At 34.4% G+C, this 21,681-nt stretch overlaps 1 protein-coding gene across 4 annotated transcripts in view; it reads left to right on the top strand.

Moving 5' to 3' along the window:
• The window catches only part of LOC150099760 (protein FAM193A-like), a 342,566-nt gene that overhangs the window by 210,572 nt on the left and 110,313 nt on the right, over positions 1-21,681 (top strand). For all 4 annotated transcript variants that reach the window (XM_090403637.1, XM_090403636.1, XM_090403635.1 and 1 more), the window contains exons 11-13: positions 4,739-4,963; positions 9,236-9,650; positions 17,872-18,748. In XM_090403637.1, the coding sequence (XP_090259763.1) occupies positions 4,739-4,963; positions 9,236-9,650; positions 17,872-18,748 (1,517 nt within the window). The remainder of the gene's footprint in view (positions 1-4,738; positions 4,964-9,235; positions 9,651-17,871; positions 18,749-21,681) is intronic.

Here is a 21,681-nt window from a genome sequence, read left to right as displayed (position 1 = left end):
ATAACAATAGTTTACTCTTCCTTAGACACCTTAGTAACACACCTTCCTAATGGTAACCTTTCTTTTTCTATATATAGAAAACCTACTCATACTGGCAGATACATTCACAAACTCTCCCGCCTCCACCTCTCTCAGCAATATTATATTATTAAAACCCTTATCAATAGAGCCCACAATCTTTGTTCCAGTGAAACTGCCCTTGCAACCGAACTTAAACACATACACAATACCTTCCTTTCCAATGGCTACAGCGACTACAGAATTAGAAAAATAACCAAGTCCTTCCCCATTCCCCGACCATCTCTTCAGAAGGACTTCAGAAATGCCATCACCATACGTTACATCCGTGGTACATCAGAAAAAATAGCCTGATCATTAAAAAAGTACAACCTCCATACAGCTTTTAACCCCCACCGTAAACTTGCTAACCTTATCCGTTCCACCAAAGACCAGCTCCCTCCTCTCTCAGTGCCTGGAGTATATAGAGTACCTTGTGCCTGTAAACTGGCTTACTTCGGACAGACAGGTAGATCAGCAACCATCCAGTTAGAGGAACACAAGTATATATCTGCAATCACGATTATGGTCAGTCTGGCCTTGCAGATCATGTTTCGCATACAAACCACAGGATCTCCTGAAGAAAAACCACAAAGCTCCACCATAGTAAATTCAAAAAAGAAAGACTATTCTTTGAATCTGCATCTGCACTCAGGAATCAACCGAATTTAAACAAGTATTGGTGCATTAAACTTCCCAAAATTTGGAAACATTAATGATAGAGATTCCTCTTTACATCCAAGGACACCTGTGTATGCCCATAGAAGGTGCACCACCTAGATAGGACTTTAGTTTCACTCACTATTGTATTATATTTTTGTATGTGTTGATACAAAAATTTTTTTCTAACACCTTTAAGATGTCTCTGTGACGGAGATGAAATATTGGAAGTATTAAAATTAGTTTTAATCCTACCTCAGTGCTGATAAAATTCCATTAAACTTCCAACATGAATTTTTCAGACCACCCTCGTACCTTGGTTTCATCACCTGAAATTGAACTGGTGGCTTCTTCAGGGTTAAAACATCAAAAATAATATATATATATCTATATATATTTAGATCTGTCATCCATGTGTTTAAACACTGAAAAACAATCATCATCAAATTCCTGCCATGTACCCTCAAGGGGGTGTACAGGATATGATAGTACTAAATAAAAAATTTACATCATTGCTAACTTCCTATCTAAAATTTTCCTCCAAATCAGTCTATTACTTTTCAAGACTCCAACATTATCAGATCTTATATTTCTATCATGTAAGGCACTTTATACCGTATCAATCCACCTTTATCTTGGTCTTCCTCTGGGTCGTTTTCTTGCCAACCTGGAAAAGAACACTTGTTTTGCTAATCTTTCCTCGCCCATTCTGTTTAAGTGACCATACCACCTGAGATTAGCTCTGCTGATGCATTGATGGATGTTGACAATGTCAAGTTCTTTCCTATTATCCTCATTTTTAATATGATATTGCCGTTGAAGCCATCTGTTCATGCCTCTGATCTTTCTCAGGACTCTCATATCTGCGGTCAATAGTCTTTGGTCAAGTGTTTTACTTCTGACCCAGCTCTCAGATCCATAAGTTAACACCGGTTTGAACACTGTCTTGTATACAGCTAATTTAGTGTTCTGACTAATTTCTCTCTTATTCCATATGAATTTATTCAATTGACTTCCCACCATACCAGCTTTGCTGATTCTGTTGTCTATTTCTATATTTAATTTACCATCTTCAGTAAAAATTGTGCCTAAGTAGCTGAAATGTTTTATTTGTTCCATTCTCCAATCACAACGCAGTTGACATTTTCAACGATTCTGCCTGTTTTCATTGTCTTTGTCTTTTTATTGCTGATCTTCATACCATATCTATTACAACAGTTATTCAATTTAGTGAGGGAACCTTGCGGACTTGTAGCGGATTTATTTAGAAGTATAACATTGTCCGCATAAAGCAAAGAGCTGACATTAACATCTCCAATTCTGATATCATGTTTAATACCACTTTCCTTCATAATGTGATCCATATAGATAATGAATAACAGAGGGGATAATGTACATCCTTGTCTCACACAGTTTTAACATTAAACAATCTTCCTGTACTTCAATTCTAACCGCTGACTTACAACTCAAATACAGATTAAGTATTGCTTGATATAATGCCCCATCGACACCATATAACTGTAGTGTTATATGGTGTATAACACTACAGTTGTTATATGGTGTATTGAATAGCTTCTCTCTCTTGACACTTGTCATATGCCTTTTCCAGATTGACAAAACTTAAATACAGATCTTTGTCATATTCCCATGATTTCTCCACTATCTGTCGTAAAGTGAATATCTGATCCTGACAGCCTGTATTTGGCCTGAATCCAGCTTGTTCTTCACCAAGCTTTTCTTCCACAATTCTTCTCAACTGTTTCTCAAGTCTTACCAGGAACACTTAGTAGGGAAATACCTCTGTAATTCTCACATTCAGTTTTATTTTACTTTTTATATATGGGTACTATGAGAGCTTTATTCCAATCATTAGGAATTTGCCCCTCTGTCCAGGCCTTCTGAACTATGCAGTGCAGCCACTGCAAGACTTTTATACCACCATACTTCAGCATTTCTGGTCGAATGTCGTCTACTCCTGCTGCCTTTCCATATTTCAAGCCGTTGATGGCTTTTTCTACTTCAAGTATCGATATGTATTCCTGACTATATTCCTGTTGAGTGTTATTTACCACTGTAGTATCACTGGTTGTTTCATTTAGCAGTCCCGCCGTGGGAATGGGTTTTTGTGATTGTCTGTGGTGATGGCGTTGATGTAGTTGGTGGACTTGAGTGGTGGAGAGGTAGAGTAAGGTGCCCTCCCTCAATGAGTCTTTGGACTCCCTGGAGGTGTCTTGTAATAATAATAATAATTGGTCCATACTTCAAGGATATCTTTTTCTCCTGTTTTCATGTCACCTTTATCATCTCTATCTCCTTTTACAGCACTCTTTCCTTTTCTAAACTTCTTCAACAACCTACAGAACATTTTGCCACCTTCTTGATATTTATATTGTATGTTCTTGCCAAAGTCCTCTCATGACTTTTGTTTAGCTAGTTTTACACAGTGTTTAGATTTCTTACATTTGTCTCTGTATCTCTGTATTCTCTAAGAGTACAAGCTGACTTATTTGCCAAGAACTTTTGATATGCTTTCTTCTTTTCCTTCACCACCTCTTTAACTTCTCTCCATGGAGTTCTGATTTTGCTATCCTTGAAGACAATGTCACCACATGACTCTCTGGCTGAATCAATCAGGATTTTCTTCAAGGCTTGCCATTGAATCTCCAAAGTTTGGTTGCTGTTCTCAATCTCTTTCATTTTTTCTTCAATAATCGTTGTGTATTTTAGTCTACAGTTCACATCTGAGAGCTGCTCAACTTTTATTCATTTTAAAACTTTCTTACATTTCATTCTTTTCAATATGAAATTCAATTTTATCCTGCTCAAGACTAAATAGTGATCACTTCCAATTTCAAATCCTCATTTGAAATTGAAAGTGACCATGAAAACATCACTATTGTCAGTAACATAGTCAATGAGACTTTTCTTATTCCTTGCCTCTTCTCTCCATGTGAATTTGTGCACATTTTTATGTTTGGAAAATGGTGTTAGTAATAACCAGTCCATGTCCTGAGCAGAAATTCAACAGGTATTTGTCATTATTATTATCTTTGCTCTTTTCTCCAAATTTTCCCAAAATATTTTTTTATGTCTGACAATCATTTCCTACTCTGCTATTTAGATCCCTAACAAGGACCAACTTTTCCTTTTTCATTGTGTCAGTTGCTTTCTCTAAAGACTCAAAAAATTCCTCCACTTCTACCTTAGTATAACCATCTGTGGGACTATAGGCACAAATTTTGCAATACAAATAGGTAAATTCATGCTTGACAATAAATGTAAAAACGTGTGGCATGCATTAGCTGTTAAAATACTGAAAAACCATTATAAAACAAATTGGCAGTAGTTAGTGATAGGAGATTGTTGGGAAGTTGTAATCTCTAATGTTAAAAGATTTAGTAAAAAATTTTCTTATGTCATTTAATATCAGTCCTTGGTTTTTATTCAGTGACCAACCATGCAAATTGATAACCATAACTGATTCCTTCAGAAGTCTGGAATAAAAATTCTTTTTTATGTAAGGCATGGTAAATGAGTTTCAATCAAATGCATGGTTGGCCAAACCAGATCTGTGTTTTCTTTTATGATCTGCATCGTACTCTTTCTTTCTAACCTCAAATCCACTGCTTGTTTTAGGAGATGCACTATCTACAAACAATGTTCATTGTTTGAAGAGAGTGGATAAGCCCATTTCAGTCTGTATTAAAATGAGTTTTTTTGGGAAATTATGTTGAAAATGAAACATAATTCATGTCAAAAATTATGCAAGTTATAAAAAAAAAAAATTGTTTGCACAAATGGGGAAAACTCTTATCAGGTATAGTATTGTATTAAACTAATGTGTTACTTCAGTTTAGAGTAGATGTTACTCTTTCATTTTGTTGTTGCCCGATATTTAAGAGATATGTGTTTCTGTTATGCATTTATTTTTGTATTGTTTAGAGAAAGAAAATACAAATAGCATATATACGATCGGGGGATAATATTCCTCTGTTGATTAATGATGTGTAATGTTTCTTAGGTGTTTATGTGAAGACTGTAACAAATCTAAACACACTAGTATAGCACACTTTGCCTCATGTCTTTCATCATCAATGGAGTTAGCATCAATAGGAGAAAGGTCTGAATTATCCACATTAAGTGCCTTACCTACTTTTACATGTACTACACCCAGCAGTTGTGGATTTGCAAACCTGAGAAAATCAAGCTGCAATGTTAGCTCTTTATTTGGATCCAACTCTGTGCCGTGAGTTTATTTTAAGCATTAGAAAATGTGATTGATTCTATCTAAATTCCATTGCATTTAATTAAAGATTATATATATAATTTTATTTTTTTATATCTCTAGTTACCTTAATATATACTAGTCAGTATATAATATCAACATATATTGATACTAACATAAAAAAAAAAACTTCGTTGTTGGTAGATGTTCATCTTCGGAATTTTTGCAGTTTAATTTTAACACACACAAAAAAAAAAAAAAAAATTAATTATTTAGCTTCTGATAATTTGCTGGTTTTATATCCTGTATCATTATAAATTAAGATGCCAAGAAATCATATACTTGGTTTAATCCTTTATCCAAGTGTAAGCAAACAAAACAGCGCCTAAATTAACTTTAGGACTGGGCAACTCGTATATAGAAGCTTAGTATCTCATAATGCAAAGCACACATCCTCATCGACATGTATAATGCTATGTATTATAGGAAGAAGGTAGTGTCCCTTCTAATAATAATAATAATTATTATTATTATTTTGTGACACCTCCAGGGAGTCCAAAGACTCAGTGAGGGAGGGCACCTACTCCACAACTCTCCATCTCCACCACTCAATCCACCAACAATAACGAACTGCAACTACCGCCATCATCTACACCAATGGCAATGCAACAATAGGGCATGAAAAATCACAGCAAGTGAATCAAGATTTTCCAGAAAAAGTTCTATATGCTTATATGCAGAGCAATCAAATCAACCTTGATAATTAGCTGGCCTGATTGGCCTAGTGGTTAATATATCTGCTCTCCAACCAACAGGCTACAGGTTCAAATCTAGCTACGGATGTCTGTGATTACTTTTAGTCGGGAGATAAATTTCATTGCCTAGTATGACACAGTTTTCCTGCTTACTGGAGACTTGAAGTAGCTCAAAAATTCTGTTTGATCTCTAGAACAGAGTTTCTAGACCATATAAAAAAAATAAATACAAAAATATATATGTATAAAAAAATAATTAAAATTGTTGATAGCAATATCTTCATGCTAATTCAGGACACAGGTTTTGAAATCAGAAGTGATCATTTAGTTTTGAGCAGAATAAAATTGAATATTGTTATTGAAAAGAAAAGTGTGGAAGAAAGTTTTAAAAAGAAACAGGCAATGCTGATGGGATTGACTATCCTATCATAAAACGGTAATCAGGTTTCTAAGATGCCAACTATGACATACCATTGAGCCTAACACAAAATGAAGACAGGGTGATAGGATAGTTGAGCAGCTTTCAGAGGTGAACTTGACTCAAATGCGAGTACTATTCAAGAAAAAATAAGTTTGCAACAAGAACTAAACCTTGGCGATTCATTGGCATAGTGTGTAGTCAATATGTCCCTGGAGTTGGAAGAACAAATAGAATGAAAGTTAAATGGACGTCTAACATTATTAAACAAGATATCCATGAAAAGATGATGTGGAAGGAATATCGTGAAAATAAGAATGAGAGGATTATGAAATATATGAAGTGCAGGCCAGAAAAATTAGATTATAGTCAAGAAAGCTAAATTGGAGCATGAAAAGAAATTGACTGTGCAGGCTCAAGACAGCCTAAAAGAATTTCATCATTATGTTGCTGCAAATAAAATAAAATAAAAAAATGAATGTGAAAAAATAAATTTAGTGAATGCAGACTGCATCCTTATGCCAAAAGCTGATGAGATTGTTCAAATAATGAGTGCTCACTTCACTAAAAATCCTATCATCCATGGACTGTAAAAGGATATTGGTTAGCAGTGACTTGTTTTAATGATTTTGGAGGATAGTGGAGGAATAATAGCGGCCAATCCAGCAGAGTACTGTCCATGAAAGTATCTGTAGAAGAACCACAAAGTAGGAACTGAACGTTTGTGAGAGTTAGCCGCACTGCCTTCTTCTGGATAGAATCGAGCAATTCTATAGTATCCCCAACCTCCGAAAAACTTCATTTCCTCTGCTGGTCAATGTTCCTTTTTGTCTGCCTACCTACTTACCTTGTTAAAAATCTTCCCAACTTAAGAATAGTGTCCTCACATTTGGCCACACTGCAACACAACCTCTTCAAAAATTCTTGGTATATCAAAAAGTGGGACAAGTTTGGCTAATCAGTGCTCCCTTCAGCTCTCTCTCTCTGTCTCTTCCTCTCCCCCAGATGGTCTGTTTATGCTTTTTCTACAAGCACTACCATGAGTCCGTGCGGTTAGCCTAGTGGCTTTTGCGCTTTGCAACCGTATGACTGGGGAAGGAGTGTCTTAGGTGCGATTCCCGTCGATGACGTGAGGAGCTGAAGAATCTTCCTCAGCCATAGCCAAGTTAGCTAGTGTTGTGTGTGGACAGCAGGGTTTTTTCTGCCAGTTTATCTGGTGTTTTTCATCCCACAAGCAGGCAAACCGGCCCCGTGAACACACACAGGGATACAGCCAGGAATACTTCAAGGCATAGGGGTGACCATTCTATCCTCGTATTTCGGTTACGAAATCCAAGCATGCTTGGAGGGTTGTGGGTCTTAAAGGCCTGTTAAAGCCATTGAGATAGATAGACTACTATGAGCACTGAACTAACATCCTTCCCAAATTTCTGTTAAGCCTACAAAAGCACAATCAACAGCAGCTAGCTGTTTATCCTCCATTTGTTGGTCAGTTGCTAAACTACCAAACTACTACTCCAACAGTTCTTTCATTCCATCTGCCTCTGTTCTCTGGAACCTATTTTCCTTGCCAAGTCATATTTCAAAATGTAATTCTTTCTCCAAGGGCTGCTACCTCCATCTGCTAAAAAAATATTAGGTTCCTTCTCTCTTTACATATTAGTGCCATGTGCACCCTTAAAAACACAAGGCACTGATGTGAAATGTGTGTATATACACATACACTATGAATTATAGTTACACACACTTATATTAGAAGTGATATATATATATATATATATATACACACACACAGGGCATCCTGAAAATCATTGTATATTTTGGCGACACAGTAATTTTCAAATAAATTTCACTACTACAAGTAAATTTATTCTTTTTTTACATAAAACATAAGTATTTGTAATGTGTTAGAGATGTTTTTATAATTTTCATAAATTTTTTTTAATGTTTTCCTTTCAGATCCATAATTCATGATGAATGTTCAAGAGCAAATTTTGAGATTTCATAGACTCGATCCTACAGATAATGCGATTAGAATGCTGATGAATAAGTAAAGGAATTAGGTATGTGTTTGACAAGGAGAGAAGTGGATCCCCAAGAACACGTAAATACACTGAATCAGTTTGAAGAATGTGGCTGAAACATTATCAGTAGGGGAGGGATCTCGATGACTAAACATACCCAAGATATCAGTTTACAGAATTTTGTGCTTGACACTGATGAAAAAGCCCTACCATGTGTTGCTTAGGGTAACAGTCAAAAATAATGGATTTTTCTTTTTTGCAGAAGCAACAGTCACAGGAACTGTGCTCCTTGATATGCTTCAGCAGTTTCTTGAACCCCAGCTTCTTGACGATGATGGTGTGGAATACGTCAACAGGTGCTTTTTGAATCAGTGGATTGGGTATGTGGGACCTAGACTTTGGGTAGAGCATTCTCCTTGTAATGACCAGCCTGGTGGGCTGAGTGGTTAGTGTACCTGCTCTCCAGCCAACAAGTCGTGAGTTGTTGGCTGGAATAATGACCAGCCTGGTGGGCTGAGTGGTTAGTGTACCTGCTCTCCAGCCAACAAGTCGTGAGTTTGAATCCTGCTGTGGGCATGAATGTTTGTGATTGTCTCACTTTGAGTGCTGCTATAGCCTTTGATATGGTGCAGTATGACCTCTGATATCCTTGCACTTAAAACCAAATTGTTATCATCTCCTTGTTATACACTCAGACCTAGTTCTTTTAAACTTATTCATTTGTCTGTAATCACATCGTCTGTAGGACAGGTCTTTGAAATCTCCTTAACAGTTCATCTAATTTTACAGCACTTTATTCCTTTGATGTGGGATGTTATAATGAAAATTCACTCTTCAACATTCATCATGAATTATGGGTCTGAAAAGAAAACATTAAAAAATTAATAAAATTTTGTAAACATCTCTAACACATTACAAATACTTGTTTTATGTAAAATAAATTTGATCTAATGAAATTAATATGAAAACCACACTGTTTTAGCAAAATATGCAGTGACTTTTGGGACATCCTGTATTGTGATATATTGCTTTAAATGTTAACTTTATTAATTTTTGTGTGCACCTGTCAATAAAAAATAACTTTGCATATTTTCAGGCTCAGCAAATCTCACCAGTCATTTGTAGTAGATCAAGCAACCAATTTACAGGTGTTTCATCAGGATCAGAAACCTGTTGAAACTCTTTCAAGTAAATGTTGTAATGCAAGCAACAGTCTACATAAACTCAGTAATCAACCTGACCAGACATTAAATGGACTTCACTGTTTATATCATTCCTCTGAAAAAAATAATGAATTATTTCTTCGCCATGATAATGCCCTTGGTTTCTGTCACTCGTTTGGGAACTCTAGAGCAAAAATTTCATTTCCCATTACAAATGGCTCATTATCATCCGTCCTACCTTCCCAAGATCCCAATATTCTTCAAAATGGTTCCTGTTCAGAACAGCTGCTGAAAGAGGAAAATAAAGAAAAGTTAGATTCACTGGAAATGTTGACCACAGATGTTAAGGTAAATTTTTAGAGCTAGCCTTAAGTTTTAATTTATCTTCACTAAAAATTGGGTCTAAAATAGCTTAATGGTTTTAATTGTTTTATAGGTTTTCCTTTCAGAATGAAGCTGATGGTTTCAGTGTTTTCATACTCTTTGCCTTTTTATTGTTGATTTTCATACTATGTTTGTTACAGCAGTTACTGAATTTAGTTAAGGAATCCTGAAAACTTGTACTGGGCATAAGATTGTAATGTCAACTGTATAAAGTAAAGTGCTGAATTGTGAATATCTCTAATTTTGATATCAGGTTGAATGCCACTCTCCTTCATAATGTGATCCACTTAATATATGAATAACAGTGAAGATGTTGTACATCCTTGTCATACACCTGATTTTGCATAAAATCATTTTCGGATACCTTCATATTCTAACTGCTGACTTACAACCCAAATAGTCAGCAGTTAGAATTTAAGGAGTTACAGGAAAGTGGTTACATGTAAAATAGAGTGTACGACAAGGATAGCAGACAATAATAAGCAAAGCTAGAATAGTAGGGAATCAGCTGAATAAATTTATACAGAATAAGAGAGAAATTAGTCAAAACATCAAAGTAGCTTTATACAAAGATAGAGTTCAAACCAATTTTTACTTGCACTTAAACTGTTCAACTGTTTTATTTCTAATCTAACTGAGAGCTGGGTTAGAAATAAAACACTTGAACAAAGACTGGAGACTACAGAGATGAAAATTTTGAGAAAAATAGGAGTGCACAGATGGCACCAATGGCAGAATCATTAAAAATGACAGTATTAATATGGAACTTAACATGGTCGAGAATGTATGATCAGAGTTAATCTGAAGTGGTATTGTCACTTAAATAGAATGGGAAAGTTAAGATTGCAGAACAGGTGTCTGATGTCAGGATAGGAAGAAAAAGACCCAGAGGAAGATAAACATCTAGTGAGATTGAAGCAGTTGGAGGTCCCTTAGAAGATGAAATATATGATCTGACAATATTGGAATCCTGACAGATACCCCCCCCCCCCCCACACTTTTACACCTAGTATAAATTTTCAAATCATGACTGAAATGCCATACCACAGAAGCAAGGTGATCAGGATATGCCTTGCTGCTATATTATTTATGTTAATTTGTAATTTATTAACAGCAGTTTGCAGACTGAGACCACAGTACACAATGGAGAATAAAATGTTATAAACAGTATGAATGATTTATTATAACAATCAACATGATTTTACTATTTATTATCCAATAACTTAGTTGTATGTTTGTTTTATTATTTTTTTACACATTAAAAAAGATGATTAAGGCAGTCAATGCAGAGATAAGCTTAGTGATCCAAGAGTGTGGTGAAAATTTTGCAATTTGGATGGTATAAAAAGCATTAGAGATGACTTGAATGAATTTGCTAAATCCAACATGAAAGGAGTTTGGAAGAAACTTGGCACCTACTGGTAACTGAAAGTTTGAAGGTTCTTTGCAAAAGACAGCAATGACTATTATAGTTTTGAGGGAAACTTGTGCCATAGTACTATAAATTATCTACACATAAACACAAGGAAAAGTATTATTTATTAAATATACTGTCAAATATTTTTTGAAATTAAACTATCATCAGTGGCTTAAACAACAGTTTTTTAAATGGTAGAATGCAAACAGCCAGCCTGGCTGGCCGAGTGGTTAGCGTATCTCTCTCCCCAGTCAAAAGGCTGCAGGTTTGAATCCCGCCGTGGGCATGGATGTTTGTGATTGTCTGTGGAAAAACTAGTGGTGGTGGTCGGTGGAAGATGGCGTTGGTAGTTGCGGTCATTTGGTGGATTGAGTGGTGTTGTAGAACAGGTGCCCTCCCTTGATGAGTCTTTGGACTCCCTGGTGGTGTCAGATAATAATAATAAAAAGAATAATAATTGATTTATTCAAAATTGTATGAGCTGCACATAGCATTATGCTTTCACTGAAGAAAAGGTTAATCATAAAAGTGTAAAATAAATTGCATAAATAATTATATAATTTATATTATCATAGAAAAACTTAATTTATAATATCATACTAAACAAATCATTAGATAGATGTAGTATCCAGATGGTTTCTTAGGAACTTCTGTCTTTGTAAATATTATTGCCCTTAAAATAATATGTTATTTGGATCAAACCTTCCCATATTTTTGACAAGGATTAGGCAGTCATTCCGATTCAAGTTAGGGCGGTGAAGTAAGGCCTTAGCACTCTCTTTAAATAGGCATTCGAATTTATACCAACCTCTCTGTAGAAGGTGAGTTTTAGACCAGAGAGTGCTATGGCCTGCCTCTATTCTGTGTCATGCCAATCCAGACTTATTGGATTTGTTGTGAAGAATATTAGATTAATGTTCTTGTGTTCTTTTTTCTATTGAATTAACATTATGTCTGTATAAATTTGAATGCCTATTTAAAAAAGCGTGCTGAGGCCTTACTTCACTGCTCTAACTTGAATCAGAATGACTGCCTATCCTTGTCAGAAATATGGGAAAGTTTGATTCGAATAACACACTAATTTTTTATATTTTTTTAAAAAAAATTAAGGCCAGTAATGATATTTACAAAGACAGAAGTTCCTAAGAAACCATCTGGATACTACATCTATCTAATGATTTGTTTAGTATGATATTATAAATTAAGTTTTTCTATGATAATATAAATTATGTAATTATTTATGCAATTTATTTTACACTTTTATGATTAACCTTTTCTTCAATGAAAGCATAATGCTATTAGCAATTTAACATCACACAGCTCATACTATTTTGAATAAATCAGTTGTTTGCATTCTACCTGGTAAACTGTTGTTTAAGCTACTGATGATAGTTTGTTAATTTTAAACTGAAATATTTGGCAGTATATTTAATAAATAATTCTTTTACTTGTGTTTACATGTAGATAATTTATAGTAAATCACTTGGTTCTATTTGTCTGTACTAAAGATACAAATGAATTGTTGAAATGAAAAAGAACATATTGATTAATTTATTGGAATGGCAGACCAAGTGACAGCCTTTAAAGAGGTAGCAATTGAAAACTAATTCTACTCTTACTTAATATAATGGTAGGATTAGATAATGTGTATTTATTAAGAAAAGAAAGATCCCTTAGTTCAGAAGAAGCTATCTGCAGAGGATTTTGAAAACACTGACTCTTTAAAAAAAAAAAAAAAAAAAAGCAAGCTCAAAGGTCTTATTCACATTCAGGAATGTCTTGTCATGCTACTAGGAAATTTTATCGAGAAATTGAAGATTCCTTATTTAACCTCTAATGAGTAATATTTTTGATTTTGCATAATTAAATAAATGTGTGTCTAACATACATTATTTTAGTTTAGTGCTCATTTTGGTGCGGTATTACATAGTTCAAACTGTATTTACAAGAATGTAACCTCAATTCTTAATACTCAGTCTGCAGGAAATTAGGGTTGGATTTACAACAACTCGCTTAATGATAGTTTTCAAGGAACCAGTTAGGTTGTAAAAGTGGCAGTTTATTGTAATTTGGAGGAAAATTGGCAATAGGAAGTTTGTACTACATAAAAAGTTTACATTATTACTGCCATTGTATCCTGTATACCCCTTCAGTGTATATATCAGGAATTATAATATATTTATTTGATGGCAATTTTATTTAACAAAAAATTTATCAATAAACAGACATATCCTTTTGAGTTGTAGCTTCATTTATTTATGTCACCTTAATAAATTGTATGTGGTCATTTATGTAAAATTAAGTCATTTCTTCTAAAGAATTTTTTGTTTACTTTAAAGGACATTTGTGTTAAGGTTCTAGAATTCTGAATTATTTTATAAGTTTCTTTCTTAAAGAAACCGTAAGTTTCCTGTAAGAATGTAAGAGGAAACACTTGGATTTAAACATTATTATTGTTCTGCACTGGTAACCCCATTATAATGTTCAATGCAAAATGGAACAAATAACTTGTTTTATAATTATGGTATAATGTTATCCATTTTAACTTGTGGTTTCCCACAAGTTAAAATGGATGACTTGTGGATAACTTCACCATGCCTGAGTACATTACTGTACTCAGGCATGGTGAAGTTAATAAAATCTATATGCCTGTATATATATAAAAAATAAAAACATATACAGAATTATTATTACATGGGAACTTTCATAAAGTCTGAATACTCATTGCAGGAGGCCTATATGTACCATTATTTACACAGTACCTATCATATCTTGCCTTAAACTGGTTCACTCATGACTGCCTATATTTGGTAACACATTCTGTTCATTCTCTACTTTATAAGCAACAATTTAACCCTTGCATCTTAACTGCACAGCTACATTTCTTCCAAAGATTCCCTTGTTCTTTCCTGTCCTGTTTTATTGGAACATTTTAGCACATGTTCCATAAAATCCCTTCCATATGCATAATTTCAGTGGACATCATGTAGATGCCATGTAGTATCTACATGATGTAGATGCTACACCTTGGTGTTTACACAAATTCTTGCTAGATTGTTCTACAGCAGGCTTTTCTTGAGGCTTTATCTCTCCAAAGACTAGTTGTTCCAGACACAATCCATCCACCTCACTGACGGTCTGCCACTTCCCATTTTTCCAGGAACTTAACCCTACCTTCCAGTACTGTTTTGAGAAGTCTTTTTTTTCCATTCTTTCTTTGTGCCCAAAGTATTTCAGCTGTCTTCTGTCAATACTCTTAAGGAGCATTAAAGTTCTGCCAATCCTGTCTAGAACCCATCTATTTGCACTTTGGTGAAATCTTCAACAATCTCCCGTAGCACATCTGAAAAGTGGCTATCCCTTTACTCTTAGATTTCTCTAGGTTACAGGTTTATCCATAAATAGCAACAAAAAAAAAAAGAAATTTTTTTTATGTTGTATGTGGTCTTAAACAATAAGACCCCATACAACCTGGGGTCTTATTGTTATTAACTCCTTAACTCCTCTTTCAACCTCATGCCTAAGTGAAGATAGTTCCATATCTTCTCTGCTATACAGTTTCTCACAGTATTCTTTCATGTGTTTTTGATCTCCTGATAATATTCATTTTGGACTTAAACATTTAAAAATTTTGGATTTCCATGCTTAATGTCATGATCTGTCCTTCTAGATTTTAGGCAAGTCTCTGACTACGGTTTTAGCCATTGTTTTCTGAACAGCAGTTCATCACACTGATGATCCCAGGTATGCAAATTTGCAGACTTCCTCAATTATATATCCATTAAGGTACGCTTGTTTCTCAGGATCTTCCCTGTCTATATTTCCTTCAAGAACTAATCTGTTTTTCCAGTTTTCTGTTCTTGCTGATCTCATTAACTCAAGAATTTGTTCTGGTTCTTCCCTCTCATTATAGAGAAGTTCAGTATTAACAGCATATCTCAGATGGATGACCTATCTGCCACCTATCCTAATTCCTGTCTTGATCTCATCCAGCTACATGCATAATGTCCTTATCATATATACTAAATAAATAAGGAGAAAGTAGGAATCCTCTTCTAACTTCCTAGCTTTTTTTTCCAGTTAATCCGATACCTGTTCTTACTGTGGCTTCTTGCTCACTGTACAAGTTTGCTATCAACCTGATTATGCATTGGGAAAACACATTACTTTCACAACCTCTCACAGTTTCACTGAATACAGTCAAAAGCTTTTGAGTAGTCTGTGAAGGACAACACAGTTAGTTTAAACTACATATACTTGTCAGTGATTATCTAAGGTCAAGGACCAGATTTCTGATCCTTATGTTTCCAGAACAAAGTTGAGACTAAGAAGCATCTTAGTCTCAACTTTGTCTCAATCCTGTTTTGAATAATTGTTGGTAGATCTTATATGAGATATTAAACTAATAGTTCTAGTAGAGACAAGAATTCAGTTCTTCATATTGCCCTTCCTGTGCAGTAGTATGAATACTGAATTCTTGTCCCTAGACCATACTCCTGTCTCCTTGTAATCGGTATGTGAAACATTTATCATTCCATCCCCCTTGACCTTAATTAATTCTTCCTGCACCTGGGGTCTTATTGTTATTAAGCTCCTTAACTCCTCTTTCAACCTCATGCCTAAGTAAAGATGGTTCCATATCTTCTCTGCTGTACAGTTTCTTACAGTATTCTTTCATCTGTTTTTGATCTCCATGATTATTCATTTTGGGCTTAAACTTGTGCTTAATGGCATGAACTAACATAAATATTCTTTTTTAACCATCCCTCCACCCTGGACTATTTCTTAGCATAATATTTGTTCTTGTTCTGCATGTTTTATTTTCTTTTATTTATTAATTATTATTTTTAACTTCACTATGTAATCTCTTATGTTATCTAGTACTTGTGTTTCTTTGTTTTTACATCTTCCTCCTTTGAATTTCCATGTTGATTCTGAGATCCATGGGTCTAAATTGGGCCTATGTTTTTTGGCTTTATCCTATATTATAGCTTGACTCCTTTCCAGAGCATTTCAGTTGTGTTCTCCTCATCACTGAATCATCACATTACAGGAAAAGTGCATGCAGTTTTAAAACTATCTGTTCTTTATGGATAGACTGAACAAAATAGGTAACCTATATCAGTCCCTGTTTCTTCATAGTCATCCTTCTTTTCTATAACAAGAGTAAGAATTCAACTTTTAACTAAAGATACAAAATAGTTCAACCTTCCACCAGTAGAGAGAAATATTCATTAACAGAAATTCTACATCCATGTAGCCTGAAGAATGACAGTTTTTGCATAACATTACAGAGACATACAAAATGTTAAAATAGGTTCTTCTTTCTAGCAGTATCTTCCATGACATTTTTTTCAATTTTCCCCATTTCATCTCTCTTTGCACTATCTTCTCTCAGCTGTTATTCCCTAGTGTTTTCTCATTGCAACTCAGTATATACAATTTCACAGTCATATATGGGTTTTTCAATAGCCTGTTTGCCGATATCATTGTCAACATGTGCATTTTGGTAGAGGTAAATAACTTCTTACAGCTTATCTAAAACATAATTTTTTTTTTTTTTTTTAAACTTCAAGATTTTCCTTTCTCCTTGCATCTGAAATCCTCCATGCAAAAAAGAAATTGTTCTGCTGGGACATTATCAGTGGTAAACACTAATGTTAGTTATATATGCTTTAAATAATTTGCATAAATTCTTGGTCACTTTCTTGTTGTTGGTATTTCATAATGCAATATTATGAAATTTTGTTGGTATTTCATAATTACAATAAAAAGATTATTTATAAATATTTAAAGCAGTTTGCATGTTTTACTTGAAATGTTCAGGAAATGCAAGCTGCAGACACTACAGCTGGATAAATTTGTCTTTTAAGACAACATCTGTCCATCTCCTGGTAAACATCATGAAATAGAGGGAACAAAAGATATACTAGATTATTAAGCCTGAATTAAATTATGGTGTCCATTCTGCACAGGGTTCTTAGAAAGAATTGTTCTTGCTCTGTTCTGCTTAAGGTTATAGTCATCTGGCATAATCCTCCCTGTTGAGAGGTGATTGTCATTCATGTTTTAAGTTTGTCATATTTTAAGAGACTTTCCTCATTACTTTAATGAATGTAGTCGATAGTTCTTTTACCAGTCTGCTTGAGCCTTATATACTGAGATAGATTTGATCATATCACATATATCTGATGTTTTGAAACTTCATAAGTTATCATTTTCTACAAAATCTATTGACATATATATAATGCCTATATGATTTTATTGATATACACCAAAATTTTTGCACATGAATCTTTTTTATATGCTTTAATCTTCATTTTTTTAAACAACACATTTTACTATAGAAAACAAAAACTGTTGAACAACAGCAACTGAAATATTCAACAGTATTTTCCATACAGAAAGTGATTTCATTTGCTATGAGTTGGCTTGGTAACCCACTGTATTTGAAAGATGCGTGCTCATGATGATTTGCTTCATAGTGAAAATGTTCATTTACCTTGGCTTAAGTGAGAATGCTAATTTGCTTTTAAGAGTTGAATATATTAAGGTTTTAACTACTAATTTACTAAATTTTTCTTTGTGACCTAGATTGTGACTTTTCAACTAAACATTAAATCCATTAACAAAATGCAGTACTTCCTTTTTTAATTACTTTTCTCTCCATTTATATACTCGCAAGTCATAATCAAAAGTTGACATTATTCACAACCAATAATTTTATATATTAAAATTAATTCTGATTTATCTAAAATATTTATACAGGGAATTCTTGAAGAAAAACCATGTGAGTGCCATTCATGTATACAGTTAAAAGATAACTTTCCACTTGGATCAGTAATTACTTCAAAACCTTCCAACTTACCAGGAAATAGTGATATTTCTCTCTTCCCATGTGGAGATGAGGTAACTCAAAGCAAGACTGTGCCTGCCCAGCCTCTTATACATCCTCATCTTTACAACTTGCAGGTTAGAAAAGGTAACACTGTAATTTTACCTGTATCCAAACCATCCCACTATCTTTCTTGGCCTATTAACTTAGAAATTGAAGCACAGGAAGTTCTTCAAGAACAGATATACTTGGCAACTTGTGGTGAATGGGATTGTAACATTGATGATGTTAAATCTTTGCTGATTCATAAATATAGTGATATTTTGGAGAATAGTTTACATCTGAATTCTCATAGTGCTTATAGAACACTTCCAGTCAGTAATAATGAATCAGTGACTCATATGAATGGTACAAAAATACAGACTTGTAGTTTATCATCTGTTGGAAATACTGTAGCTTGCAGCAATGTGAATTCAAATGCTGATCTCTCACTTCCATCCTCTGATGGTTTAATGAATGTGGTATCATCAGTTGCAACTATTCCCTGTGGCTCCATTTCCACTTCTTCCTTTCCTGTGAATCATGCAGTTAAGAGGCACTGCCATGCATCTGAGTCATTGTACTTTTCTCAGGACCAACCACCAATAAGTGATGTATATAATCTTGACAAAACACTATCATCAAATAAACCATTATCCCCTACCAGAAAGGACCACACAAATATTCAAAATGTGTATAACTGTGCCGGAACACACCCTACAATTCAGATTAGTGATACTGCAATTCATAACGGTGCAATAGTCCAAGATGGTAAGTTAGTTTTTTTGTATTATGTTAATCTCGCTCTCCTAATTGGTCATACATTAATTTTTATATTTCTGATAATGATATTCATAGATGGACATAAATTTGCATTTCTCCCACATGTTCTGTGTTTGTTGATATTTAGGTTTTTGTCTTTTTGTAATAGCAGTAAAACAGGAATTCACAAGAACAATGTAACTTAAATTTTGTTCTGAAATTTTAAATCTGATATCTGTTTTTATGAGCTGACATAAACACAATTGTTTTTAAAAGAAATTAGCTATACAAAACTATCCACTATAACAAACTGTTCTTTGTTCTGTGTGCCAGTTTGCTGTATTGAGAATTGAATATATGATCACAGCTTCAGCTTATTAACTTGGTGAGTAAATGTACAAAGTGGGAAGGAGAATGTGATTTGTTCAATGGACAAAAAATTGAAGGTTGAATCCAAGACATTATATATAACATGCTTCTTTTAATCTGAATATAAAGCTGCAGTATACAATAAGTACAGTAAAAATAACTTAAAAGAGTACCAGACATGAGCTATTAAAACTGATAAAAATAATCAGAATTAAAAAGATAGTTTCAATAGCGTGTGTATATCTCTCTCTCTCTCTCTCTCTCTCTCTCTCTCTCTCTCTCTCTCTATATATATATATATATATATATATATATACAGGGTGTTCGGGATAAATTTGACAGTTTCGTAAGGAAAAAGAAAATCTTCTTTGTATCTATTAAATTTAATGAATTGACAAAAAAACATTACAGGCAGAGTTAATTACAATACTATCAACAAGATTTACTCAAAATAACCACCATTAGCATCGATCACAGCTTCAATTCTGCTTCGGAACCTCGAACAAGCTGATGCTACAGTCTCCCTGGGAAGGGCCGCAAAAACTGTTTTAATTTTATCCATTAACTGGGCTTTTGTATTACTGGAAGTGCGATTGGTGTCTTTTTCAACTGCGCCCCATACAAAATAATCCATGGGGTTAAGGTCTGGGGAGTTTGGAGGCCAAACATTTGGACTGGTGAAGTCATAGAAATTTTCAGACAACCATTTTTGACTTTTCCCAGAGGTGTGGCAAGGGGCCAAATCCTGCTGCCATACATACGGCCTACCATTGGCTACCCTTGTTATCCAGGGCTTGACTACAGTTAGCAACTCCACGAACAAAGCCCGAATTCCAATGCCAGGGTTCTTCAACACCTGTTCCTGCAGATTTGCGAGGAATTCTGCTGTACGAACGCAATCAGATCGTCTGCTAGGGATCTTTCTTCTTGCTACATCCTCGTAGTCACCATTGCAAGTCTCTAGTTCATGCCTGATTGTTTTTACTGTATTCAGGGAGCATTGGGCAGCAGTCGTAATATCCTTATTTTGATGGCGGGCACGAATCATCATGATACAAGTTATTCTCTTCCATGATTCAGGTGGGTTCCAGCTATCCATCCTTTCTGACATCTTGTATATGAATGAAGAAGGGTCCAAACTTTTAAATGAAGAGAAGTGTGTGTTAATACATGTAACTTACGGAAAAATATAATTAATTATAAATATGTCAAATTTATCCCGAACACCCTGTATATATAAACATTAAATGAAGTGATGCTGATAAGTAAAATGATTCTCTACAGGCAGTACAGCAAAGCAAGTTCCACACATTTATTTGTTCCCTTCACTTCAAAAAATAAAAATAAATAATATGTACTTTAACAAAAAAAAAAAAAGACACAACTACATATATTACTTGTCAGATACATATAAGGATAATGCTATACATTGCTCTACCATATGCACATAATGTGCATGTCATAATCATCAAATTCCTGCCATGTACTCTCAAGGGGCGTACAGGGTATGATAGTACTACATGAAAAATTTAAATCATTACTAACTTCCTATCTACAATTTTCCACCAAATCAGTCTTACTTGGCAAGACTCCAACATTATCAGATCTTATATTTCTATCATCTAAGGCACTTCGTACCATATCAATCCACCTATATCTTGGTCTTCCTCTGGGTCATTTTCATGCCAACCTGACAGAGAACACTTGTTTTGCTAATCTTTCCTTGCCCATTCTGTTTAAGTGACTGTACCACCTGAGATTACCTCTGCTAACCCATTCCTAGATGCTAATAATATCAAGTTCTTTCCTAATTTCCTCGTTTTTAATATGATATTGCTATTGATGCCATCTGTTCATGCCTCTAATCTTTCTCAGGATTCTCATATCTGCAGTCAATAGTCTTTGGTCAAGTGTTTTACTTCTGACCCAGCTCTCAGATCCATAAGTTAACACCGGTTTGAACATTGTCTTGTATACAGCTAATTTAGTGTTCCGACTAATTTCTCTCTTATTCCATATGAATTTATTCAATTGACTTCCTACCATACCAGCTTTGTTGATTCTGTTGTCCATTTCCATATTTAATTTACATCTTCAATAAAAATCGTGCCTAAGTAGCCGAAATGTTTTATTTGTTCCACTGGTTCTCCAATCACAACGCAGTTGACATTTTCAACAATTCTGCCTATTTTCATTGTCTTTGTCTTTTTATTGCTGATCTTCATACCATATCTATTACAACAGTTATTCAATTTAGTGAGGGAACCTTGCGGACTTGTAGCGGATTTATATAGAAGTATAACATAGTCCGCATAAAGCAAAGAGCTGACATTAACATCTCCAATTCTGATATTATGTTTAATACCACTTTCCTTCATAATGTGATCCATATAGATAATGAATAACAGAGGGGATAATGTACATCCTTGTCTCACACCAGATTTAACATTAAACAATCTTCCTGTACTTCCTTCAATTCTAACTGCTGATTTACAACTCAAATACAGACTAAGTATTGCTTGATATAATGCCCCATTGAACACCATATAACTGTAGTGTATTGAATAGCTTCT

This window comes from Typopeltis vanoorti, chromosome 14, assembly GCF_054136105.1.
Source record: "Typopeltis vanoorti isolate ZY-2024b chromosome 14, IOZ_Tvanoo_1.0, whole genome shotgun sequence".
In the NCBI taxonomy this organism is placed as follows: Eukaryota; Metazoa; Arthropoda; class Arachnida; order Uropygi; family Thelyphonidae; genus Typopeltis; species Typopeltis vanoorti.
This window is presented reverse-complemented; position numbering and strand designations above follow the sequence as displayed.